The sequence below is a fragment of the Opisthorchis viverrini genome (assembly GCF_000715545.1).
Source record: "Opisthorchis viverrini unplaced genomic scaffold opera_v5_56, whole genome shotgun sequence".
Classification (NCBI taxonomy): Eukaryota; Metazoa; Platyhelminthes; class Trematoda; order Opisthorchiida; family Opisthorchiidae; genus Opisthorchis; species Opisthorchis viverrini.
In genome coordinates this window covers 950106-977718 of record NW_008751713.1, presented here as the reverse complement: position 1 = coordinate 977718, position 27613 = coordinate 950106, and the positions used below count along the sequence as shown (strand labels likewise).

At 44.5% G+C, this 27613-nt stretch overlaps 2 protein-coding genes across 2 annotated transcripts; one reads left to right on the top strand and one right to left on the bottom strand.

The window, feature by feature from the left end:
* Positions 1–172: 172 nt before the first annotated feature.
* Positions 173–24863, bottom strand: T265_03805 (hypothetical protein; the record flags this gene model as incomplete). Its single annotated transcript, XM_009168376.1, has 12 exons — positions 173–419; positions 2498–2688; positions 3221–3374; positions 4165–4296; positions 6302–6435; positions 7738–7873; positions 12402–12549; positions 16224–16615; positions 17288–17536; positions 23407–23855; positions 24486–24569; positions 24620–24863. 10 exons carry the CDS (start codon positions 23560–23562, stop codon positions 267–269), a joined length of 1845 nt encoding a protein of 614 aa, XP_009166640.1.
* Positions 19791–20132, top strand: T265_03804 (hypothetical protein; the record flags this gene model as incomplete). The annotated part of the gene is made up of 1 exon (XM_009168375.1): positions 19791–20132. One exon carries the CDS (start codon positions 19791–19793, stop codon positions 20130–20132), a length of 342 nt encoding a protein of 113 aa, XP_009166639.1.
* Positions 24864–27613: the final 2750 nt, after the last annotated feature.

Genomic DNA, 27613 nt, shown 5'->3' with positions numbered 1-27613 from the left:
TGACTCCTCCGTCAAGAAAGTGGTGCTGTGCTTTGAGATGCAAAAATGTACGCACTCGTCGGCGGGCAGTGAACACTTTAGCGACTGAAAAATCGTGAGTTTTTAAGCTACTTATGAGTACGGAAGAATTAGTGAGTGAAATGGTGTGCAAATGCACAGTCAGCAATCAAGATATTTTTCTATCGATAGTCGCCTGGTTCCGCTTGCCATCCAGCCGGAGAAATAACCGTTCCATACATAAAAATAGTCAAATTGCTCTACAAAAGTCAAATGAGCAAAGTGTTTTGTTGGAGATAGAACATGGTAAGAGCTGCAAAGAAACCAGCAGTACCGTTGTTTGTGTTCAAATAGGAACGAATATCGTCAGGAAGAGTGCAACTGTAATCTGTGGCCTGCAATTCAAATTTTCCGTTCACGCGCTATGAAAGGGAAATGATGGTACAGATAAAGTTATGTGTTTAACTCGCGAGGAGATTATAGTATGACGTCAGCAATAGCTCAATAACGATAAACGGGACTACGTAATAACGCTTCCTGCCTCACTAGGCTTTCAAAAACAGTGTGTCACTTGCGGAGTTGCATGAACTGAGAAGTTGGATAATTGTGCATCAGAATGATCAGCATCTACGAACATCGCTTCGTTTAAAAAATAAGATGAGAGGCCCCCAGTAAGCAGTACTTTCGGTGAATCACCGCAGCAGTACACTCCACAGATGGCTTTTGAATACGTATCAACCTTGTGCGCTTAGATGGTAATTAATTGGAAATGAGTTCGAGAAAGTGGCGTTTAGAAGTGGACATAAGACCGGTTCATATACATAGGTACTTTTCAACACGAAGGACAACGCCCACGTGGGGACGTTCTTAAATTTAGGGGGCAGGTAATGACAAAGTGGGTGGTCGGGGTCGTTAGTGTTCAAATTAGCTGCAAAGAGTGACAGGGCGTAGTCTACGAAACCAACGATTTATGATGTCGCAAGTGTTGTAGAATTACGAGACATTCTGGAGTAGAGGGTGCCAGAAACGGAACAAATCAAAGGTCAGAATGAAGAACTATTTGTTTTGTCAAGTAGGCGAACGAAGCAAGGTGCACAAAAACGACGAAACATTTGAGGTCATGGCTTGTGTGGCTTTGCACAATCAGGCAACAATTGTCAAACCGCACACACAGTACCGGAAATGAATTCTCCAAATACACTCATTTGCACATTACATTGGTTTTACCGGGGGACTCTATGAGTCCAGCTAAATCTCTCGTGCTTTAACTCTCCTCTTTAACCGGATGCGCTGCACAAGGTCGCCTTATGTTCTAATAGATCGGATATCTGAGAAATCAGAGTACATTGTCTAGAGGCAACACACTCACTAACCATAAGATTGCTGGAAACTTTTGGCAACCTACGACCGGTTTCGCCCTTCTTGGTGACCCGTCGACTGGGAAGCACAATTCACCTGAAGCTTGACTCAACTAGCAATGCTGTGATCCCTATACCTCACGACAGTTAGGAATTTCACTGAAAGGCTCGAGGATCGTTCGTCACATGATAATGTATGAGATTGTAATCTTCTGTATGAAATCGTTATTTAACCGACCCGTCTTTGTGATCATCCACTTCTTGAGCACTTCAACGAAAATGCGGACTAGTACACTTCTGGAAAAAATTTCGTCAACAATGAATTTGTTGGAATACTATTAAACTGTTGACGTAACCTAACAGACAACCTGAATTTGTCATCACAAGCGGAAAATCAACATTGGTAAAGTGCTGGGGATAGGGTGGCAGTTAATTTCCGTCAATCTATTTAGTACAATATGGCTTCAGCGTGCTAGTGAACCCACCGCAAGGCAGATACACTTAACAAATGGCGTCATTGCATCCTAGCTCACTTGGAACTCGACCTTGCAGCCACACACTAGGCACAATGTTGTCCTTGACTGTACAGCACTAGGCATCATTAAGTAAGGTTTTGGTTGTGTTTTAAATGCCTTAAGTTTGAAAAGGGCAACCCGTCTGCACAGAGCTGACAATTTTCTGGCTTCAAAGGGTCAAGGTTGGCAATTCTTGCCACTAAACAATTCTTGTTGAAGCCAATGGGCTCCAGAATGATAAAAGAGTAGAGAGTAAAGGAAAAAATGGATTCAAGACCGGCGATTTACATGAACCGTTCATCAGTTCAAAATCCTGACCTATGCACTATTATATTTTTATCTCCACAATTTGCGCTAAACGAGAGGAAACAGGATGTCCATAAATCGTACACCAAGTCACGGTGACTCATTAGGCGAACGAGACGTGCTCTGGAGTATTTATTCGAAGCTGTCATTTGAAGCCGCTGCAACATCGTTACGTTATTCTCAAACGGCAATGGATAACAATGTGTTGCCGGATGATTACTAAAATTGTAACTGTTTACGTGAAGACAAAAGCTTTCGTAAGATGGAACTAACTCTTATGGTGATTCGTATCGTGTACAATTGATGAAGCAGGGAACTCACTTTAAAGAGAATATACTCCTTCGGGTCCGAAACAAACGCTGAACGAACTTTATATTCATCTGCAGTATTCATATCAATCCGATAGCCGAGCAGTTCGCGGCATGCACCGCGGAATTTGGTACTTGCTTTGTCAAACATTTCCATAAGACGGTCACTTCTGAGCCTCTCGACTCGGAGTTGTTCACGAACTTCTGTGAAGTTGGAAATTAATTAGGTCGTGTGACTGGTTTAACTAGCTGTTCACTAGCTGAATAGTGAAAAAAATTAGGCTGGTAGAGAGTGGTCAAATCGTCTTACCTGGATTACCTTCAGTCCTCACGGAGAGGCTGATAAATACCAAGTCACCGGTACGAAATTAAACGGTGTAGCTAGAGTATACGAGGTATGAATCAGGAACCAACATTTCCAATTTGTTTAAGAAGAGAATATAACAGGGAAAAACTAGGCTAGGTAAATATCAGAGCAGGCAAACTAATTTGAGCTATGTGGCTGCGGCTGGCCTGGCAAGGAACTTAGCTACGGATAGAACACTGGTCCTCTAATGAGTCATCTGTTCGAACGAGACGAGAGAATGGACAGTTTTGTGCCCAGCTGGAAACTGATCACGTTCGACAGATCTCGACCCAGTGGCTGATTGGAAATAGACCTGCATATATCACCAGTCCATAGCAATGGGGTCTGGAAATACTAGATATTTGAGGTTGTGGCACTAGATAAACGAACCTGCCAGTTCGCTCAGTGGATCTGGATTTTCTTGTAACCGTTCATTAACCACCATAGTGACGCCACTCAGGCCAACCGTCGGCTCATTTGAGAGTAAATGGTTGGAAGACTTGGCCTTGGCTTCGCGGAGCCTTGAGAGGCAGTCTTCAAGAACCTGGAATCAATGAGGTAGAAAACATGATAAGCACCAGTGAAACGAGCTTCATAGACATACAAGTCCGTTTATGATGAAATTCCAGATAACTGACTGTTTCATATACACGAGTTGAACGGGCTCCGGTGACCATATTGGTTTGAGCCGCTTTAGAACAACCTCGAAACAACAATCGAAACTACGTCTCCATATAAACAAAACATCCACATGGAGAACTAGAACTAGAGCAGCTACCGAACATCCATTGCTGGGACCCTATTGTATACCCAAGGCAGAATAACACCCTTCATTTACGGGTGATCATTGCTGAGTTTACCACAGACCCCCAGTGTAGCCTTGAGCAGTTACGTGAAAGCAACCTAACACTGGTAGAGGTCACTGTAACCAGGTTAGAGTAGCAGATACACTAAAAGTTCCGAAAACGAGTCAGTCTACTCAACCACGCGACAGCAATGCCACCGTACTTGCTTAAGTATGCGTACACTGGAGTTTGACGGAGATCCTAAGACAGTCCCATAATTAATAGAACTCATACTTGATTGCATGAAACTCATGGTTTAATCTCCGAATGTAATGTAAGTGATAAGGTTTGTGCACAGGCTCAGGAATGTGGGTTATCCGAATGTGCTACTCAACAGTGAAACAATGAGCCCACTTTGGTATACAACGGCATGAGTATTTCAATGCGAGTAGTGAATTAGGCGGTTGAAAGGCAAGATCAGTAATCTAAGATACAAGAGAACCAAACTATAACAAACTGCTGACTATGTGTAATGAGGAGGTCACGTACCTTAATCCGCTGACGAAATCGTTCGTTTTCATGCCTCAGATGAGCCAATTCGTTGGACTGATTCGTCTTCAAAGTTGACATTGGGTTCGCTTTGAGTGTTACAACTGTTGTGACGCGGGGGTCATAGGAACCCTGTAATACGAATGAGAAGAACGTTCAATAACGCAAAGCTAAATTATGATGTTATGGTAAACGCGCTCAAGGGTAAATGCTCAGAATGAGTGGAGAATAATAGAATGCTAATATTAAAGGATAGTACAACCTACCCGAACCCCTTAATCAAGAAACAAGCTACCTGGTAAGATCATTCCAACTAAGAGCGGTGGGCCCCTCATTATGACCATGCTGATGGAAAATACACTTATCTTCGACATTCAAAGAATCAACACGGTAAGTGGACCCAAATTCGCTGAAGCGTTCGGTGCAGTTCAGATGGTTCGTGATTAGATTTTTCACAACCACACGATTTAGTATTATTCCGAAGTTTGCTCTAACTCGCGTTTGACCAGCTACCAAGATTCTAGAGACGCCACTGTGGCTTTGGCTTTGTATTGCCTGCACCATACGACGACCTCTGTAGTTTACTGCACTTTGTTCTCAATAGTTGAACGTGATGCAGGCAACCCGAATGACACACAATAATGTTAATTATTCAAATGAATCGAGAAAAGTGAAATGAAGGATCAAACCTAAACACGGGCCTGATGAATTTAAACAAAAATAAGGTGTTTCGCAAGTTCAGTTCAGTGGGGAAATATGGCGGTTTCCTGTTCCCGATTCCCTGGAACGAAAAACAGAAGTATAGGAATGACCATTCACTTGTACCGTGGGACAGCTCAGCATCCAGGAACAGGAGTACCGACCGGCCAGTCCCAAGGTCGAACTAGACCGTGGTTTTCTGATTACTTCTGTATACGTTTGGGTAATTTGGCAATACACCAGTCCCCCGCCTGCTTCGAAATGCACGGCGATAATGCCACGAATGAGTAATTATTGTTACTACTGTTATTGTTATTCACCACTTTTATTTCTCTTATTCCCTTACTAATTTTCATGTGGTGCCACAAGGGTACACTGCTGTAGAGTTGTTATCAGAACAACAGAGAAACACCAACACTGGTATAACTGTAATATGGAGAGGAATGAACCAAAATTGATAAAAGCCAACGTGTGGTCATAATAAAAAACAATCACTTCGACCTGGATTGACCCTCATCGGATCGCCTGTGTTCCTATTCAAGAGTCCTCAGTTGATTGGGAAACGTTTTGATTTTTAAACGTAGTGATACATGTAAACTGAGTGGATTTAGGAAAGTGTGTTGGTTATCACGAAGATTCTGACTGGATACTGTGGGAGATCTTGTAGTTACCCCATAGATACAACCGTAGTGATCTTCCATTGTCTTCATTAAATATTATCTCAAGCTACTTTGCCTTGTGGTGGTCGGCGGAACAGCAAGTCAAGGTCCAACAAAGGTGGTGCGAACCACAACACAATATCTTTTTGTGCTTCGGCGCGAAACAGCATCCCTCTCTGCAGTTCTGTAAAATAACGTCGTATAGCTGTGGCGTCATCTCAGTGCTCCAGTTTCCAGTTTTAAGTCTAGTCGCACAAATTTCTCGAAATTATAAACGAGCTGATTTTTCAGACACCTTTATCTCCTCTGCTTCTCTCTCGCTCGTTTCTTTCAGTCGCCGCATCGCAGATTTGGAGAACCGGTTGTCTGAAACAGAAACTGCGAAACTTGCTTTAGAAGAAAAGCTGGAAATATTTGAATCCCAGGTACGTAAATAAATGGTTGGACTGTCCAACGTAAGTAGTAGTTTATGACTGTTTTAGTGCAATACACTACGCTAAGTGAAGCCAATCTATGCTGAAAAGCCGAGAAGCACTACAGCTATTTCATCCTTATTGGGAATCATCAGTAGTGCGCATCTCACGAAACTCCGAAAAGTCTCGAACCCGCGACCTCCTGGCTAGTAGTTTGAACACTTAGCCGTTCGGCCACTCCTGGCCGAACAGTACAGTGCTCCTCGGCTTTTCAGCATAGATTGGCTTCACTTAGCGTAGTGTATTGCACTAAAACAGTCATAAACTACTACTTACGTTGGACAGTCCAACCATTTATTTACGTACCTGGGATTCAAATATTTCCAGCTTTTCTTCTAAAGCAAGTTTCGCAGTTTCTGTTTCAGACAACCGGTTCTCCAAATCTGCGATGCGGCGACTGAAAGAAACGAGCGAGAGAGAAGCAGAGGAGATAAAGGTGTCTGAAAAATCAGCTCGTTTATAATTTCGAGAAATTTGTGCGACTAGACTTAAAACTGGAAACTGGAGCACTGAGATGACGCCACAGCTATACGACGTTATTTTACAGAACTGCAGAGAGGGATGCTGTTTCGCGCCGAAGCACAAAAAGATATTGTGTTGTGGTTCGCACCACCTTTGTTGGACCTTGACTTGCTGTTCCGCCGACCACCACAAGGCAAAGTAGCTTGAGATAATATTTAATGAAGACAATGGAAGATCACTACGGTTGTATCTATGGGGTAACTACAAGATCTCCCACAGTATCCAGTCAGAATCTTCGTGATGGGGCAATAGGCGCCGAATCAAGACTGCTCGATTCTGATTGGCTCATGTCCTGCCCAAGCAGGACATGGCCTCTAATGCGACGTGGCCGCGCCGTGACACATGCGTCTAATCGACTTAGTGTTTGATTATTATGAAAGCTCGCCTGCTGAGGGTGTGGGAGCTGAAACAGGAATCCACATCCATAAAAGACGAATACTATCTTTGGCACGCCGGGAATCGATGTGAACATATCAAATTAATGAGATGTGAGCGAATCCCCACTGGGCTCGCAACAAAGTAAAGCAAAACATTCAAGTGAGACATGAGGAAGAATAATAACCTGGTGCTCAAAATCACATTCCCAAAAGGGGGCGTCTAGCCGGAGTTATTCAGGTGGCTAATAAATAGTTGACACATTACAAAATAGTTGATCGAATGAGTATACATCCCACCAAAAATCAGTAGCTCCTCCCCCCTTACTGGTAATGACATACACAGCCACCTCGCCGCTGAACAGCGTCTGTCGTCTTAGGACTCGTCGTGTCATTTGGGTCTAAGGAAAATCAGGCTATTTTTCCCCCGTTTGAGGTCGCAGCTGCTCTTAGGTTAGTTCAGAACGAAACAGATCCCACCCATAGAATTCTCTCAAATGTTAGATAGATCTGTACAAAGATCTGTACAAAAAGGACAACCTTTGCTTGGTTTATGAGGCATCCAAGACAAGAATCCCATCCATATTGAATCTCTGGATTGGTGATAGCAGTCACCGGGTCGCCAATTCCATAACGCCTAATAACCATCCGGTTGATGCAACAATTTAACGGTATTTGTCGTCGACTTGGAAAAAGGCCAGTGGAACACATTTGACCAGGGTTTTCAAGTAGCGCACGATCAAGCAGCATTTGTGAAGCTGCTCAGAAGGAACTTGGTAAAACAGTCACAATTAGGGATACCAACTATCCTTGTGCAAGAGTTCATGGCCATGACAACAAACTCACTTATCTGGAGCGGCTCGAAACCACTGTTAGCGAAAGCGGTCAGTGTAAGCGTACGACTCATCAAAACGACTTCGTCACTCACTCCAACTTGCTTACCGATCCCAAATCGAAATATGCCGGCGGTATCTTGAAGTAACTGTCAGCCTAGACATTGTCAGCCAAGGGTGTAGGGCCATTTACAATTTGTCATGATGGATAACTGTGACAATGATCCTCAAAGATTTCGGTTCCACGGCGCACGAAAAGCTATTCGAGACTTAATGGGAAAAGCCTAGTAACTAACAGTAATACGTCGTATCGTCGAGGACGGTACCACTGCTCCACAAGCGAGTGGTGAAGTTGAACTTTCTCACGCTCACTACTTACTTCACCGTGTGCATATAGTAAGAACCGTCAGGAATCAGTTCCCAAAGTCAGTGATATCTCCCCCCGGTTCTTAAGGATTCTCTCTCTAATTCAAGTTGTTATTCGACAAGTATTCTGGTGAAATACTACTTTTATGTGTGCATGTTTCAATGGAACGTAGAGGGCCATCGTACGGAAGGCAAACAATACAGCTCATTGCGAATGCGATTATCATTCCAGAAAGTGACGTATTTAGAAAATTCCCCTAAGCATACAGCCATAAGGGATATGGCCGGCGTCCGGAGTCTAACACGAGCTGGAAGATAATTTCTCCGTCATCTAGGCTGTCACACAAAACACACATGAATGACGCGGAATATACAAAAACTTCTGAGGTCAAGTTGAAGGCAACTGGTGGCGGATGGTCAGCACTTTCCCGATTCGATTAGGTTTCTCATATAGTTACCAACCTCTGAATTACTTTTTTATGTCTATCGCAAAGGTCTAACCCCACCCCAATGCGACAGAGTTGTACAGTCACTTACCAACTGGACTCACGGGGCTCCTGAATCAGTATGTGTTTGGGTCAGAAAAATTGCAAATGATCTTTATGGGAAGAACTATTTGACTGGATTCTTTTCAGATCTCTTGAAGAGATAAAGTCTCCTCGGGCTGCAAGTCAGCCGAACCAAATCTACCGTAATTGTAATCGACCCTAAAGTACCAATAAGAATTCCTGTAGCACACAACAACCAGCGGTGCACTCCCATTGGTTAACATAAACGTTTCATACGTTGTTCCTCCAAAACCCAAGTAGACCGTAATTCAACTGAGTAAGTATTGTAGTTCACAGTTAGTCAGAAGAACACGTAAGTATGGACACGGGTGTATTGAGTACACGCGGCCAAACTGGTCCGCTTTCGTGGCAGGTAAGTAAAACAACTGAGTCACATATCCAGTCAACCCACAGCGCTCACACGAGCCAAACAATCGGACACGCATCCAATCAGCCACTCAAGTCACACGTCAGATCGATGGTGGGACGACGAACGGACACGCACACGCGCTACATCTCGGACACACCGAAGCAGCTACTACAGTAACGTACTGATTACTAATACCAATGTGCTACCCAAAATCAGAGCTAACCAACACCGGATGCCGTTGTATAACCTGTATGATTGAGGGATAGTGTATCTACATTCTGTCTTTCTCAATTATCTCTATATAATGACTTCCTTTGGAGGATGGAAAGTTGCCTTTGTTTGGGGGTGGTTATCTGAAGAGAAACACACTTCCATGAGAAATGGGAACATGCCTGGTTTTGTCTAGTTTTAACTTTATAGTCGCGCCCCCAAAGGCATATCGCACGATGACGCGGTGAAGAGAGTACAGCGGGTAGAACTGGTAGATGTGTAAATCTACCGAACAGATACCTGGTGGTATGTACTCATCGGTCAAGAGAAGCTAATAACAGAAGTTGTTTGGATCTAAAGTAGAATACCCAAACTCAAAACCTCGTATAGTCCGCTTCTGCTAACCCTTTTGTCCTAACACCTACTTATTCACAAAGACGACCAAAAAGGTGCAAGCAACATTTAAGGCAACCCTCAAGTCAACTGTTGTGAAACAGAATAGCCAGACGAAAAAAAATAAGGACGTTGCCCGGCAATATATCTACTAACTGCATGAGCCGTCTCTCCGGAACGCTGTCATATGACGCCATACCTACATCTGGAGTATTCTTTATCAGGAATAAAATACCTATTTCAACAGTGTAATTCAGATAACAAGAGAAAGTCGTTATGAAAACGTGCATTTTACCTAAAGGAAAGGAGTTCAAATGAGTAGGACCGTGGTAATAGCTGAACTCATCATTAGTCTGAGCTGTATATGCTCACTACACCTGGTTCCGGTAAACGATTTACAGTTACTTATTTTCTCACGCAATTCATTATGTAGTATGTATCTCATTATGATTGGGATAAGCAAGAACGTTCAAATATGGTAGGCCAACCAGGTATATATTTTAGTCCCATGAACTTGTGGACCTTGTACATTTAGTTAGGTGGCGATAACTGCACGTGGGATTTCCATAAAAACGTTTGAAGCCGAAATGAATGTTACGATCACATCAAGTGCCCACCATTCAAATACCTATGCACACAACGAACAGTAATATGCCACAGATATCTTACTTCCCACTGCGATTTAACGAAGAAACTAAAAAGAATCAGGGTTTGACCGATGAGAGCTGTCACGTGACAGTCGAAATTAGGCAGGGATCGGCAGACAGTTCCTCACTGATTGGTTGGCCTTTTACGGCGTATAAATGATAGTTTGTGATACTACAGAGAGAAGAGGGAGTTAAAGAACCGTGTTTCTGCAGGAACTCTATAGTTGAAAAAGCTACTAAGGAAGATGAGGAGTGTTCAAGAAACTTTTGTAGTTGAATTTCAATTACTGTCCGGTTCTCCATTTTACTTTACTTAGTCGAGAACAGGGGGAACCCTAAACATTTATGGAATAATCCATTTTGTTTCCTCACTTTGTCAGCGCGTTCATGGCGACCAGTTGGTTTCCAGGACGGAATTTTTATACACATGTTCCGTTCATGGCAACGTTTTTCGGATGATTTTATCTACTTTCCGATAAAAAATTCGTTTGCATCTATAGACTGTATCTTCGGACTTCCTCCATCCGGGTATTACTAAGAATAAATGATGGTTCAGCTGTAGAACCCTTTCGGTGCCTAGCTTCCATCCCACCCGAAGGAAGCACGAAGACCGAGATACTGCCGGGTTGCCCAAGCCTAGACAGAGGTCGAGATGCATAGTTCGGGTGCGAAATACGGACATTCTACTTAGTAAGTTCTCACCTTAACCACCGAGCCATCTAAAGGTCAACTATCTCGGACATTACTGGCAGATTTCAGCGATCTACGTCAGTTTATTTCAGGCTGTCTGTGTGCTAGTACATTGAAGTGTCGGTAAGTCGTGTGTGGGTGCATTGGCTATCGTTTAGGTGACACTTGGTCTATTCGCCGAGTTTGGCTAACCGGCTAGCTAATGTTTAATAACTAGGGGAAACCGCGAAGTGAGCGGTTTGAAAACTACAGAAACGAAAGTAGGCTCTCAGGATATATTTCTCTACAGAAACTTCTTCCCAGCTCTCGAGTCTTTTCGAGGGCTTGGTAAAACCTTCGTGACATTAAAGTACACAGAATCGACGCTCCTGTCTGCAGCAACCTGTTTTACTTACTGGGTGCTTTTCTGTTCAGTTATTTCAGTCTCATATGAGAGATCACAAGTGGAAGTGTCCCTTCCCAAACCCGCCCAACTAGCCTTCGTGAGTGATAGAAAATTCCACTGTCCTGGAGGACAGAAACTGTCATTGTGGGACGATATCGTACATAAACGATGGGCAGTACTCTGTGTGAGGAAAAAACTTCGGTATATTTAGTATACGCCTGATTGAACTCCCGGGAAGCTCCTTGCAGTATATGTAGTTGCGACTGAAACCCGGGGACTATGTTCATGAATGCACATAGCTTAATTGATGTCGGCATTGATGTCACGTAACTCCAAAGAGGCCTTACCGTAATTCTACGACAAGTTCCCGCTCCGCTTGGTGACTGATTTCGGGTATTCTCTATGGACAGAAAGAAAAAACTCCATGTATTCATGCACAAAAGCTGGTTATGGTCCATTACATAAAACGTTACTCTGATACTTTAGTCTATCACATTTCCAAAACCTTGAGGTTGAACGCGGCTAGTGTGCCCCAATTCCATCACTGGTCCCAGCCTTAAATTGTCGTTCAGAGGAAGCTGACAGCCTGAATCAGTGGCCGAAAATTGAGCGTGCAGAAATCCGACTTCAATTTTGCATATGTAACTGGTTGTCAAAAGCGGAAATGTGAATTTGGCCTCCGAGCTGAGCTCATGAAAAGCACCAGTATTGGACATCTCTGAAAATGACTCATCTTCGCACAGAAACCAGTCGCTGGGTAATGCGTTAGGTATCGATTGTTGACTTTGTATACAACTTCACAAGCAAACCCCAACTCTTGCGGGGTGTCATTCATCACAGAGATGACGGTTGCATAAGAGTATTCATCAGCTGTAAGAACCACACAGTTGTTGTACAGTGGTGGCTGGCAGCTTTGGCACCACTGGTACAAAGCGGTGGGTCAAGGATTCAGCAGTCGCTCCCTACGTCTAACGTCGTCACCAACATCTCACAGCGACATAAAAAAGCACTGCTGACACATTTCTCCAGAGAACGCAAAAGTATGTACTAGAAATGAACAACACTCACCTGAATGGGGGTTTCTAAAAGCTGAGGCCGGTCCCAGTTACAGGGTTCGGTGAATGACTGTGGAATCCCGGCGATTTGAGTTCTTTGTGAAGTCAAACAGTGAAGCTTCGCGTTTGTTTGCTCCAACTGATGTCGAAGTTGTGTGGCCCTAGAAAAAAACAACACAAACATGGCAGTTACTACAGAATTATTTGGTGATTCTTATTCAACTTCCGCAGAACACTCTTCAAAAGCCTGTATGACGTGCTTAAGTCTCTTCAAACATACCAGATAAAAACACAGACGCATTAATATCCGACTTCGTACCTAGCGAGGACGGCGATCGTTTCACGATGGCAACCGAATTTACCAAAACCAGCCTAAAATTCCTTGTGGCTTCGGGTCTGGGCGATCTGTCTGATCAGAAATGGCGTCCAACCTGGCCAAACCTGTGTTCATAATCCAAACCTATTTCGATCCAAGGCTCATAACTCCATTCCCCACTTTTGACCATTGCATTGTTTTTGCTGTATGTACCTACAACATACAGTTTTTCGACAACCTTAGAAGTGTATGAACCTCCAAAGAGTACTGTGCAGATGAAAGCTATCCTTGTAGGCTCCCTTCCGTCAGTTTCCGTAGTCTGGTATCCGACCTATCCAACCAGTGTTAACCGTAGAAAACCTACAAATTGGGTCAGAGAACCTAATGTGCAAGTATTAGTGGAGTAAGTCAGACTGCAACCTGCATTAGCGACCGAAATAATGTTAGGGGTCTCGCTGAAGCATGTTCAAGATTCCACCAGATCAGTTTGTGGGGCAATGCACACTAACTCTACCGCTTGATCAGAGTTGAATGTCATCTCGCTAGGTTGTATTAACAAGTGCTCAGAGTTAATGCCATCCACTGTAAAAAAAACGTCGTTGGGTCAAACAACATTGCAAGGAACTTTTTGAGAGGCTACGAATGTTTTGAGATCGCTACCAATTCCAACTGCATAGGGAGACTACCGTTACCGCCAATTTGGTTGCTCCTAATTACTTCACAACAAAACTAATCGTTTCGGTGGGGAAAGCGGGGTTCAATTTATCATTAGGTTGTTGGGAAATTATTAGAGTGACAAATACAGTACCTCCTCTGGGCCTTGTCCTGGCACTGTCCAAGAGAGAATGTATGATTATGCGCGAACATGAGACGGCTAAGAAGCGATATGATGATAAACGCTATCCGATCGCGCATAAATTTCACAACCAACAAATATGCGGAACGGGGGAACACAAAAGTGAATGGACGGAAACGGCTGCTAGGATCCATACATACTAGGATAGTGCGAAGAACGCGATTGGAAGGATCGCTAATTCCCGTCAGCAAAATTGAGGGCGGAAATTTCAACCAAGACGAATAGAAATGAATAGCAATAAAACAGTGGAATGAAGGCAACCGAATAATCGGCCACTGAGGTCTTGTTCTTAGGTCCAAGATGAGGACCTTGAAGCAAGATAAAAGCCTCTCACAAGGTTACTGAAAACTCTTCGACAGCCCACGACCGGTTTCGCCCTTCTTGGGGCTCATGAGGTAGGCGCAGCCCCTGAGTTTCCGTCAACCCCATGAAAATATACTGCGATACCTCGAATATCGTGCCAACTGAATCATGAGGCGGCCTGTGTGCAGCACATTCAGTTGTAGAATATCATAAGCGAGAGATTCAGTTGAGTCTCTCGTGAAAACCAAATTGATTTGCAAATGAGTGTATTTCTTGAAGATATAAGCCTCATTTGAAATTAATAACCGACTACGGTATGATTGGCTCCCGTCCACTGTTTGGAGTATTGGTTGGGAGCAATCACATTCCCACCGAGGTAGAAATGATAGTTATGAAGGGTCCCAAAGCTATGAATTTCGGTGTACTACGAAGGCTCCACACAGAAAGAAAGAAAGAAAGCGTTCAGCTGTACACCCTTCCGGGTGCCTAGCTACCATGCCACCCGAAGGAAGCCAGGTTGCCCAAGCCTAGACAGGGGAAGTCGAGTGGCGGAGGTCGGATTCGAACTACGGACCTTCCAGTCAGCAAATTGCGCTCTAAACACTTGGGCCATCTCGCCCACACATCAACCCTCCGACAACCCAGAGAACAGAGATTTGAACACATTGGTTTCCACAAGACCTTCTAGTTATTCCAAATTTTAAGGGTACATGAATAATGGAAGAATTGTAGGGGAATGTAACAATGAACAGCGTGGTCTCCACTTCGGCTCGGCAAATTCTCGAGAACCTTCGACAGCTGTTAAATGATATCATAATTTTACACTGGATCACAATACGCGGAATAAGACAATTAAGAACGAATGAATAGTATCGGGTGTTGCTGTTGTCCACTTCATCTTCACTGATCTCACTTTTTTCCACTCCGAAGTGGTTTTATTCAGGATCATAGCTGAATTTCGGTTAGAGGTGACTTTTCAAAATGTCGCCACACTTCAGAAATCTCGCCAGTACCGATGACATGTTAGGGCGTAGTGAGCAGTAGAAGTACGCAGCTGAGCACTACGAACGATTACACCAAAAGTCTTGCCTGACCGTGACAGTCGATTACTATTCAATAGAGGTTTCTCAGCTAATAAATCTTATTCGGGTGATCCGAAAGAGCTTTAGTTGTTCGTTCCGCTACTATTATCCGAACGACGCGAAATCTGTCAGACTTGATAAGCCGGTCACGACAGAGGAGAACTGTTATCCGGTGGGATCTATGTGCGATGGAAAACCCCACAGGGCTTCGCGGAAAATAAATGTGGCAACGAAGGTTGTGGAAAATAAAATTCCGGGGTAAAAACATGGGTTGGAGAGAAATCCACAGGTAATATTGTGGGTATCTGATTGTGCGGTCACTTTTTGACTGCTCAAGTTTTATAGACCAAAGCAAACTGTTCCGCGTTCAGAAAATCTGAACGTGGTATTTATTGGCAAANGAACCTGGAATGCATTGGTAAACTCTTTTACTTGACCATCAACAACCTTTCATCAGAAAGATTAAAAGCAAAACCAACCTCAAACGTTAAGCTGTTAGGCTGAAAAAAAACTACTGCGTGGAATAGCGGTCTACCCGCACTTTGTCTAACTTAATTAGTGGTGCCGCCTAATTTAATTGTCACGCTGGAGCCCGTTCCATTCTTGTATCACATTGGACGACATACAAATGAAACCTGATATTTCCTGACCGTGATAATATTCAGCCCGCCTTCAATTCTTTGTACGACGCACATGAATTCCGAAAGGTTCACCGACGGAATTAAAAGAAATGAGAACTGATACAACTCACAGGAAGTCAATAAAGATCTCACAATATTCTATGAAGAGTATTTCATCCGATATGCTGTTCGACCGGTCAGATATCATTTTGCATGCATACCAAAATGGCTTTTCAAAACACAGAACTCGCACTAACGCATCGACTCATTCACCTAAAGAACAGTATAGTTGTGTACGTCTAGACAGTAATTTCACCCAGGATACTCAATATCAATACCAGGTGGAGCGTGTAGTCGTTGTAAGCACTGGTCTCCTGGTCTGAAGGATTCTGTTATATATAGGCTCAAACACATGCCGTTCTGAGCTATGAACGCTACGAATGCAAACACAACGAAGTTATCGCGACTCGGATGATGGAAAACTTAGTCCCGGTATAAGGAAGGCCTCTCTAAACTGGAAAAATTCCAGGAAATGTGAAATATTGCGGGATGGCGTCCCCAATTACGGTCAAATGAATGGTAAAATGAACACATACGTTCAGAAACAAGCCATACTGTCTTCTCACTTACGAATAACTGAATCGGTGCCTGAACTCACTCTGTTCGCAGTTCCCCTTGTTCCGCCAACAGTAATTGGTTTTCGCGTTCTAGCCGTTGAACACGACCTGGACTGATAGCACCAGAAGTGTTCAGTGAATAAAGATCCTGCTTCTCTGCCAAGGCGTTTTCTGCATTCAAGGCCCTTTCACGCCAAACTTTCAACTGTTCAACTTGTGCACGGAGGTCTCTGTTCTCTTCTTTGGTGATGAGCCAATCGGCGCGTTCTTTACTCAGGCTCTTGTAAGCAGATTTCACCCGATTATGCTCTAGCTCTAACTTTGCCAAATAGCCCGCACTTTTCAGATTCGAGTGGATATGTTCATTTACAGGTAAACGATTCTCCTCCAACTTGAGTCGATCTTCGAGGCTTTTCTTTTGTGCTTGTAAATCCTGATCGGAGGTTAGAAGTAGCAGGAGTTATTTCGAAAAGGTGTGGCAAATGATCCGAAAATTCAATTGTTCTAAAATGTTTCGCCTAATAAAAAGCCTCATCAGGCCAAGTGAGTAAACCACCAGGTTTGGCAAGCTGTAAACAAATCAAGCATAAACCGTAAAGATCTTCTTCACCCCATGGACAGGATTAGTGTTGAATGTCGGTCAAAAGCTCTTGACGATAGGTATCAGAGACTATGTCCTCGGTGGTTCTGACGTCAGGGTCATCGTTTGGCAAGCGCAAGTCTTCTATCTCTCGTCATAGGTTTCTCTTCGCTCATGCTTCGTATACTGAGTGTCTTCATTTCGAAATCTACTCCTTATGAATCGCATAAATTTTGGACGGGTTTTCAGCGCTGCTGATCGTATTCAGAGTACCTCAAACGACTCCCCTTGGCGGCTTCAAGACTGACCTCTATACGCTCACTGATTATAGCACCTTGTTTTATTCGTTCTGACCATTTCCACTACATCGATTTATTATTGACTTATTCAACCGGATGAATGGAAAAATGCTCAGTCAGTTATTCGACCAAGTGACCAACGAATAAATTATACCATAGGTACTCAAAGAACTATGATGAAGTGAGATTTTTTGACTGGGTACGGAGCCAAAATAATAAAACCTACCTGAACAGCAAGCTTCAGTTCCTTATATTCATCTAATTCACTCTTTCGTTCGGTGACGAACGTTTCAAGCTCTTGCAGCCGTCTAAAAAAGCAGTAAACCAGTAAATTCCAAATGACACCATACTTAGAACGGGCATCCAGCAAGGCAGACAGTTTCGCAACTTTAGCGTCGCTCTCCGCCTTTTCTCGTTCTAATTCCATCTGGAGACGTCGAGCGTCAAAAGACTCCGCTCGCAGCCGCTCCAATTCCTGTTAGAATAGACAAAAAGACCATAATATGGACATACAACCGGAATACAACCAGAAACGAACTTCTCTATACAAGAAAACTCTCTTGAACCTGGACACGTTGGGCATAAATTTATGACCCTACATACTCACAGTGGACTACTGGTTGCCAGTTAGGTACCGTTCGTCAATACCTAATGTTCGGCTAGGAGTACTTATCATCAAACTCAAGTTTTTGCCACAGGCCACACTTTCGAAAGCCACACATCCTACAGGGTAGGTTATCAGTTCATGCCTTTAGAACAACAAAGGATTGCCAAGTTGAAGTCAAACAATTCAATGACAGTCCTGTCATGCTTGATATTTACAACTCTTATGGCATGGATACAAGTAGTTGGATATAAAATTCAACACACATGTTGGGAGATCCCCATGAAGGGCAAATTCGGGACCCAAACGACGCCCAGTAGAACAATCAGGACGCTAAAATGGCTTTTACTGCATCATTTTGGGAAACAAGGATAGAAGAACGTGCAGAAGGTTAGGGGTGGAAAGTTTCATTTTGGGAATAACTTAAAAGGGGAAGAGTGTGACCTAACAGCCAGCGGTAGACAAATGGAGGCAATGGCTGGGTTCAAGAAGGCGAGCGGATCAGTATGAACTGCAAGAAATGGGAACAAGCGTTGTCAACCACTGACCGTGTTAGTGGTGTTAGAACAGACACAGAAGGACTACATGTCACTGAGGTGTAAAAGATTGTCGGTTTCCAGTAACCACGGATTATCGACCAGGCGGGTGACTTTATTGTGTAGGGGATGTGCCAGGTTATTATGGGTTTGGGGAGCATTACTTTAAAACAACTACCTAAGGCTTTGCGCGTTCAAGTTTCGGAAAGTCGAAAAGCGATCAAAATCCCCTCAAGAACGGAAAAGGAAATTATTTCTTGAAGGCCAGTAAAGTCTAATGTGATTCAACCCGGAAGGTGGTAAACTTGAGGTGGACGTGTGACGGGAGAAGTGAAAAGACTATTGAATACAATTAGAGCCAGTGATCCACGATTCGAAGGGAGAATAGAAAAGGGCGTCACACTCAACCAAACGAACAGCTGTTTTCGCTCCACCTGCTCCACTGACCAGATACATGCATTGTTGAACCGCTCAACAGAGGGCACTCTGAATAACATGAAAATGTGAGAAACGGAGGGGTAAGTGATATCCACGAAAAAGGCCAGTCGGAAAAAACATCCAATACAGCGATCGCCACTCCCAGTTTATCGACGGGCAATACCAGACTATTGGAAATATGTGGAGAGACTGGTAGCTCGGGTGCGTTTACTGACTGTTGATTAGTTGACTACTGATCTGTTCGCCGAGCCTGGCAATCTGTTTGCAAAACGTTTTGTCACTAAACCCGGAGGTATCATAATTGCGCACTGCGAAAATTAATTGTCAAGCTCGAAGAACAGACCAACAGCCAACTGATCAACAACCTATACTAGACTATTCTGTTTGATAACACCGAAGAAAGGGAAACGGTGTGATGAAAGAACATGACGGTCGGTTGAACAAGGAGAAACAGTTTGCTGAACAACACTGCGACAGGTTTGAGATGAGAAAAAAAGGTTAAGTTTTGGCGCTGTCTGTATCTCTGCCAAATAGATGGCTTGGCAATGGGATATGTTTGCACAGATCAGTGAGGTGAAAGTTTCTGATACGTAATCAGCTGCACCGAGAGACGAAAATGGTTAACATTCTTTAAGAGCGCCAAATTCAACAGGGATGAAATTTCCATCAGTGCTGTTCGAACTAAAGCCGGATTCGACAGACGTATATAACGAATGCAAACGACCGGCGCGGTCAGAACCATTAGGACAGCGGCATACGCAAAATTGGGATTTTTTCTGAGGCAAACAAACGTACAGTTCTGCAGTCAAGCACGCGACAATCGAAGCTATGGAGTCAGACAGCTTGGTGACAAATGGCAAGCACAGGTGCAAACCTTAAAACAAAACTGGATGAAGGCGAAATACGGGGATTGTAAGCGGAAAATGTAAGCCAACAGAATCCTTGGGTTAAAACGAACGATGTTAATAGAAGCGAAATAAGGCTTTGGGGCAGGAAAATGACGATTGGTTTCTGAACCCATATATTCCGGAAAACTACGCAGACACAAAGGGTTTCCACTACGAACAACAAACGGTAATTAATTCACTTTAACGACAGTCGATGGCGATGAAAATGATTGGATTTGGTGAAGTGTGCCATTCAGCTAGACAATGTCGATTATTCCGGAAAACTGCGCTGCACACAAGCGAACAAGGGTCAGCACACACCAGCAGCAGAGGCTTGCCTCAATTAACGCAGAGACGACCGCCAAACTGAGCCTCATCGATCATAATTCTACTAGGTTGTGCATTCATGCCACCAGTGAACTTAATGACCTCTTGAAGCCTAGCATTTTTGCTGTGGAATATAACGAACGTATCACGAAGACATTAGAACCATCAGAGCATACTATGGGATTATGCCTGCTAGAGATTGATGAGTTGGCTTCCGAGAATTCGCGAATCGCTGACCTCCATGGAGCACCTCAGAAAGAAAGTCCAAGCACAGTGTGATCCAGCTTGATTTATCGCTTGATAGTGCGATCCACATGCAGACCGAGTTTCATGGTCCATCAAAACTTTTCAGCTGTCCCCTTGTACGCCAACACCATCCGGAGGGGGAAATCGATCAATTAATCCAATTTATCACCTATAAACAGTGTACCATAGGCATACTGGTTCCAGCTGCAACAGTTTCGATCACCGGAAAATGGAACAGTGTGGGGCATACATCCCAGCCTTGCAGGTGATGATTTGTTCAGTTAATTCGGGAATCGGATAGCTACGCAGTGAAGGCAATAGCTTTGACGCATGAGCGCTCCTGATGACGCGACTGGGTCATTTTTACCAGTGTCATCAACCATTGGTGAGATGACTCCCGAAGTCCACATCCGGAGAGGTGACATTTGCCGAACCGACTAGGTTTACTGGTTAGTGTTTTCGTACTTTGTTGTCAGGGCATAAACTGTCCACCTCTCGGTCGCTTCCACTCAGCACAGGACTGAGCAAAAAGAACTTTGTGAGGTAGACGGTCTTCTGGCATGTGGAGTACGTCCTAACCGGCGTAATACATGAAGTGTGAGTAATTCATCTATCGCCCTTGACAGGCAAACTGGTGCCAGGTCGGTGCCATAGGTGTCGGAGGTCGGCAAAAGTTGTTCGGGCCTTTCCGATTCTAAAAATTCAGTTCCAGCCACTCCCACGTAACTAATACAGCTGCCCAGGTAAACGAATTTATCTACCACGTCGATTGAATCCCCTGCAAACGAGGTGTAGGTTTGATCCAACCTGGTCTTGTAGCAGCACTTTACACCGTGCGGCAGAGTTATTTGGGTTACTTAAATTAATTTGCATTCGGGAAGGATCTGAACCAAGGAGACCAATATCATTAGCATACTCAATGTTTGTGAGGGAACGTCCCGGGAGCATTTCGACTCCCAAACTTTCAAAGGCAAGCAGAAAAGTTCCTAGCAGCACATCAATGACAAAGTAGAAGAGGAAATGTATGAAGGACAGCCTTGTCTTACATCACTGGAGGTAGTGAACTTTGGCGAAAGCTTGCCATATGCTCGTACGCGCCCACAGAAGTTCGCATACAGTGCCCTCATGAAGGATAGAAATTGGGAAGGGAAACTTCTGATCGCCAGACACTGCCAAAGTTGCTGACGATCGACAAAATCAAAGGCAGTTTTCAAACAAGGAAAAACGACCGCCGTGGGAAGTTTGAAGGAGTGGCGCTGTTCAAGAATTTGTTTCAAGGTATAGATATGGTCAATGCATCCTGCACTAAGACGAAATCCAGCTTGATTCTCACGAATCTCTCTCCCTCTCGATAATCTATCAACCTGCGCAAAATCATGCCAGAGAGTACCTTCGATATGACGGATACCAGGCTGATATACGATGGTTTTCACATAATGTGTTTGCTTCCCTTTTGAAAACTGGGGTGACGGTTGAGGAGCTCCACTCGGCCGGTATTCTGTTTTCGTTCTAAATCTTCTGAAGTATGGTTGTCAGACTGTGCAGCAGGACTCCGCCACCTTTTTTGGAGAGCGCCATTTGCAGAACATCCAGGTCAGGTGCCTTCATAAATTGATATCTCACGCTGGATTTCGGTTGCTGATGACGGGTTGGTGTCAATGTTCCAGGCGGACCCACCGGATTCTTCCAGGGGTTGCGCTGAAGACCAGCTGAACCGTTTATTGCATTGTTCAAGACGGTAACTGAGGGAATGAATTGCCGTTCCGTCTTTTTCGCATGCTGTTTTACTAACATCTGCCTTCTTTCGACCGGTACATCGAATCAGTTGAAACAGGGTGCGGATGCTGCATGCGGCGAAAGCCTCCTCTACCTCCTAGGCCTTCGAAACTCACCAGCGTTCTGACATTCGAACTCCTGATTATCAGGTGTTTGAAGGATCTGCGTGCGCCATCGTAGTCATTAGTTACTGGTATAGCCTTTCTGGCCACAATAAGACATGCTAATCTCGACGATATCCAGTGTTCATTGATTCGAGTCAGATGGGCGGGACAAACATTTCGAATGCTGATAGTATTGCCTCCTTAACTCAACTGACTCCATTCAACCTCCAAGCAATGTTCGTCATATGTATGACTGTGTGTTTCCAGAAGCTTTCTAGCCAGATCAGCCTGATACTCTCCAGCTACTAAAGCTTTACGAAGTTGGTGAACGAGACAGCTCTCCTTTGACACGCGTAATGCTGGAGGAAAACGAAGTGCTAACCGGGTCAGCACAATGGCATGATCAGAGTCAAGTTGAGTATGAAGGACAATCCTTAACTGAGGTTATCTACCGGTAACTGATGACCACATGGTCCGATTGAGTCCACGACTATCTTGTGGTAGGTGACCACCAACTAACTCGATGCGAATGTTTGTGTAGCACATTTTTGCTTACTGTGTGAAGTAAGGCGAAACTGTTGGTGAGATGACTATGTACATCGTTGGATTTCTCATGGTCGTAGATGGGCAGGAAAACTGCCAGGACTGTTAGGGTCATAAACCTAAGCCGTTGCAGTGGAGCACCCTATTGCAAGATAGCGGTGCTCAGCGTACAACCACTTCAGACATTCCCTTTTAGGAAACATGTCATCCCCCTTCGACCACAAACTTGGGGACCAGGCGACAGTTTATCAGACCTCCGCTCTCTGGAAACCTGTTAAGGGGACCCTAAGACTAGCACGAGCTTATCCTACAGTACAGCTTAGAAAGTCACTGGAGCGACATTGGGTGTGGGGCGGCACCGAGACGAGATCCAACTGTCCTAGACTGTATCCACACTTTTATTAAATGATACACTACAGTTTCACCACCTTTTGAGTCATTGATTCATAGAAATTCTGGGTATGGTCAAAGGTTCGTGTGTGGTATGCAGTTATCGTTTTGTTCTGCTCAGTGACCTGAAAAGTCGCAGTAAAATCACAACTACGGGACCTGTGCCTGGAAACCAGGATAAACTCCTCTGTTACGAGGTGGAAAAACGGTTATGAGAGCATCGTTCATTGCTTTACGCTTACTCAAAAAACTGCATCCCATTCGCGGTTTAACATTGAATCTCAGCACATAAAGACATCGGTTCAAACTAGTGGTGGAAACGGGAAGCTATGACTACGTGGGGATATAATTTAACTGCCTCTAGGCCCCATACACAGTAAAGTGTAAGCAAAACAAATGACATCAATATGGTTTACTATAAAGCCAAATACGTGAACAATTAAACTGCTCACTCAATAAAAATTAAATTACATCACCCGAGACAAGATGCTCACCAACAGAAGAGTTGATTCAGATACATTGCACGCTTTAACCGTCTTATCTAATCTTTCATTCATCTGCTCTTCAAACTCGCGCATCCGGTTACGTTCGGCCTCGTTCTCCTTTTCCAACAGGTCCACTTTTATTTTAAGAACACCACAATCAGTCATCAACTTGTACTTGTCTGATTCCAGCTCCTAGAAAAAATAACGGGTGAAAATCAGTTTTAAAAAGTACGTGCCATATTTTCTGTCCGTAGCTGTTTAACTTTCCGCTCATGCTCAGCTTGCAAAGTAGACAGGGCAAAATCAGATGATCGCTTCTGTGCTGTAATCACAGACATTTTGGAGTCAGCATTAAGCGCTAGAAGCGTTCGCTCCGACGTAGGGACAATTGCACTTGATTGATATGTGTGTATCATTTTCTGGGCAAACGTCACGTTGAATGCATAACCGGCACTGACCTAAAGAAAAAGAGAGTTGTAAGCATAGAATGCCATACTTCAGCTTCACCCTCGTTTTATTCCAAGAGAATCCTAGTGTATTAAGCTTAAACATTGTCACCGTAAACAACAAGAGTTGGTGCTGATGACTCACTGCTGGTGGTCTTGAAAACCCTAAACTGGAAACAAGGTGATTGGCAGGGAGGAGGACTCAGCTGGTCTACCAAAACTGCGGTGAGTACCCACAACTAAATCCGGCCAAGCTACGGTGAATGGTCTTAGCAAGCCAACAGCACCCAAAATTTTCGTGATCTCCTTCACGATCTTCTGGCAAGCTAAACCACCTCCACCTCACAGACCGCGCTATTCCGCAGGAGAGCAGCTGGCACTGGTTTTGATTGGTGCTTCCTTCACTAATTTTGTGTGAGTTAAGTAGTTACCATATTTCCACCGCAACTAAGAGGAGTCTGACGCCCGACCATTAGGTTTTCAGACAAGCACCAGGCAAAGTAACGGAAAAACGGTGAAGCGATGCTGTCACAAGGAATACATCAGGTGGTTGAAGGAGGGTACAGGGCTATGTGAAGATCTGTCAAGAAATCGAGCACCAAATAACAAATGTACGCAACGAGGTTTAGTTGGACATCTTACTTGCAAGTCAAAATTTTCTACTCTGATTCAAGTACTCGCAACCGCCTACTTGGGCTTGCACCGCCAAGAAGCCAATCGGACAATCTGTAAAGCAAATGAAAGCAAAAATATCTTTAGGCACATGTGACACTCACCTTAATCCCTTTGACCTAGCACCATAGAGAGCAGGACCCACATCTCAATCAACTTGAAGTTATCAAATGAATCTGAATCTAGGCGCCATTGTTGAAGATCGCTTTATATCCGCGCATGCACACATCGGACCTACTGTTTCTGTAGAAATTCTACCACTGGTGTACATTACTGTCATGCCTTCTGAAAAATAGATAGATAACCTACTACTTAAAGGTTCATGTTCAGATTGGTGAGAGCAGATGATTTGGCTCGTGTTAGCTCTATCCTGTGAGGAGGCATCGTGCTGGCCTCAGTATTTGACGACAATGATCTCCGGGTTGTTGGTCCATGCCTCCAGCTGTCTAAATCGTACCAAAGAAGTTTTTCCATTGCCTTTTTGAAAGAAGTAGCCAAAGATAGCGTGGCCAAGCTCTCTAGTAACCCGTTCTACCATTTCACGGATGTGTAGAGAGACACGATTGTGTCGCATTTACAGCTGTCCTAGTTCGAAGAGGCGCCCTCTTGTGTGAGTCATCTTCGCTAGGACAAAAACCATTTCCATCCCATGATGTAGCTTGGTGTAGACAGCCTTGAAGACAAAAATCAGGTCTAGATGAACCTGCCAGTATTTAGAGGTGTACAGGTTCAAGAATAAACATCGGCCGAGGTAACTGAGGTTGCGCAGTTCTGGTTTCACCCCGCTAGTTAGCCCCTGTGTGAGCTCCAGCTGTATATCCTTCTTTTTTGCACAAAAAGAACGCTGGTGAGCCATAGTTCAGAAGCGAAATGAATGTCCACACACTATAAGCGACCTAGAATGTCTACAGCATAGGGCAATCTTTCGTGGACAGACGTCAGATATGATCGTGCTCAGTTCAGTTCAGTTCAGTTCACATATCGTGCACCGGAGCGTGGTGGCCCCAGCCACTAAAGTTTTGTTCACCTGAAAAGTGCAACTAAAAGCAGCAACGAACAAACATGTAACCCAAACCCCCGCGGGTGTGAAAGAAGAGCGACAGTTAGTAACTAACCCACTCCACCCATGGCTTAGAGCGATGGTCCATCTGCGTTGGATTTTGGCTCGCATGTGGTGGGCACCATGTGGCCAAACGGCTTCGGTCGCCTTGGAAGTTGGTCGTTCAGCTGCAGAATCCTTTCGGTTTCTAACTGCCACACCAGAAGAAGGAAGCACGTGGGCTTGGATACTTCCAAGTAGCCCAAGCCTAGACGGGAGAAGTCGAGAGGCAGAGGTCGGGTTCAAACCACGGGCCTTCCGGTCAGCAGATTCGCACTCTAGCCACTGAGCCATCCCCCTGCTGTACAGAAAGTCTATGGTCAGCACATGAATGAAACAGGCGTTCGGCTGATGTGCATCTAAGCGTCTCGACTCGTCTTAGATGACCACCCAATTGAGTCACAGTAGCGCCAAGTCCACCAAGTTGTGTATTCATATCTTCGGCAATTACAATATCTGAGCTCCTAACTCACCGTAATGAGGCGCTCAATGCGTCGTAAGAGCTGTCTTTCAGTGCATCAGAACTGCAATCGGGTAAGCAGGTACAATGAACAGGCAGCAGTTATTGTTTACGGGATGCTCTCACAGAACGAAGCACAGATGTGACTATCAACGGGCAACCATCCAACCAGACTTCAATTCGGTAGCTAAGAAATATACCCACTCCAGCAGAACCAGCAACAGCGGATTCCAGATTATAAGGGGCCCACAGACGGAAGCGAGCAGAAATTGATTGGAAGGTCAGTTCAGCAACCGTACTTGGGTCTTCAATCCTCTTTTGCTACGCGTCGTCGACCCAAAGTGGCTGTTGGGGTCTCCGTGACCCCGTCTGTGCTTGGTTGGAGACGTTGTAAGAAATGGCAGCTAGTCGATGTCAGCGGCGTTCGTGCTGTCAGTTTCTTTCCAGATTGTCTGATTGAACGGTTGGAGGTGTAGGCACCTCATGATGCTTGACATAGGCCAGCACTAGGTCCCCTCCCTCACCCACTCTTTTCCTTCATAGTTCATGGATTTAGGGCCGGCAACCATTTTCGTAGAAGCTCGCTGGACAAACTCGATGAGGGTTACGTCCTCCGTGCATCCCGCGTGGACAACTTGGTTGACATATTCAAGAAGCGGTTTGAAGTAGGGTCAAGACAGTATTCGAGTTCATTCGAAAAATGCTGGAGATGCGTCGAATCATCCACAGAACGGCAAATGCCCTTTGGACCGACTTCTGATGGTGTAATGGGAAGGGCCTGTTTGAAGAGAACCAGACACCCAAATTCTTTTTGGCATCCATCCTCACGATATCCCCTGGGATATTCTCACCATGCACGACATAGGCGTTCGCTGAGTCTCCTTCGAGTGAAATACGGACGCAATTTTCGTCATTCAGAAGAAGGCTCCAGTCCAACGACCACTGCTTTGCAGCGTCTACATCCATTTGGAAGTCACCGGCATTTGAACTCCAGGATTTCACGTCGTCCGCAAAAAGCAGACATGGATTTGATAGGACGTCTGGGAAAACGTTGACGTATATCAGAAGCACCAGTGGTCCCAAAATGGAGCCTTGAAGAATTCCAATGAAAGCCAGCGTTGGAGCGCAGTAGGTCGAGCCTACATTCACTCGGGATGTTCTGTCTGATAGGAACGACTATGTCCAGTGTAGAATTTTCCCTTGAATCCCGTGAGACCTAAGTTTGTGCAGTAGCCGGTCAAGGTCGTTTGCGTACACTGGATCAACAAGGTTCTCATTTACAACGACTTGCACGCCAAGAGTTTGAAGGCTAATAAGCGGAATTCCGGAGCGATACCACTTTACCGTTCACAGTTAGTCTGTTAAGGTAGAGAATCCCATCACTCACGTGGTTAGCCAGAAGTCCGATCCCTTGTCGGTCAGCGCCTAGGCGAGCTCTGATTTGCCGAAAATTTGAATCCAACAGCCAATCATGATCCAGCAGTTACGGGATGTTGGATGCCGATACGCATCCAGTGAACGCCAGAATTTCCGGGATGT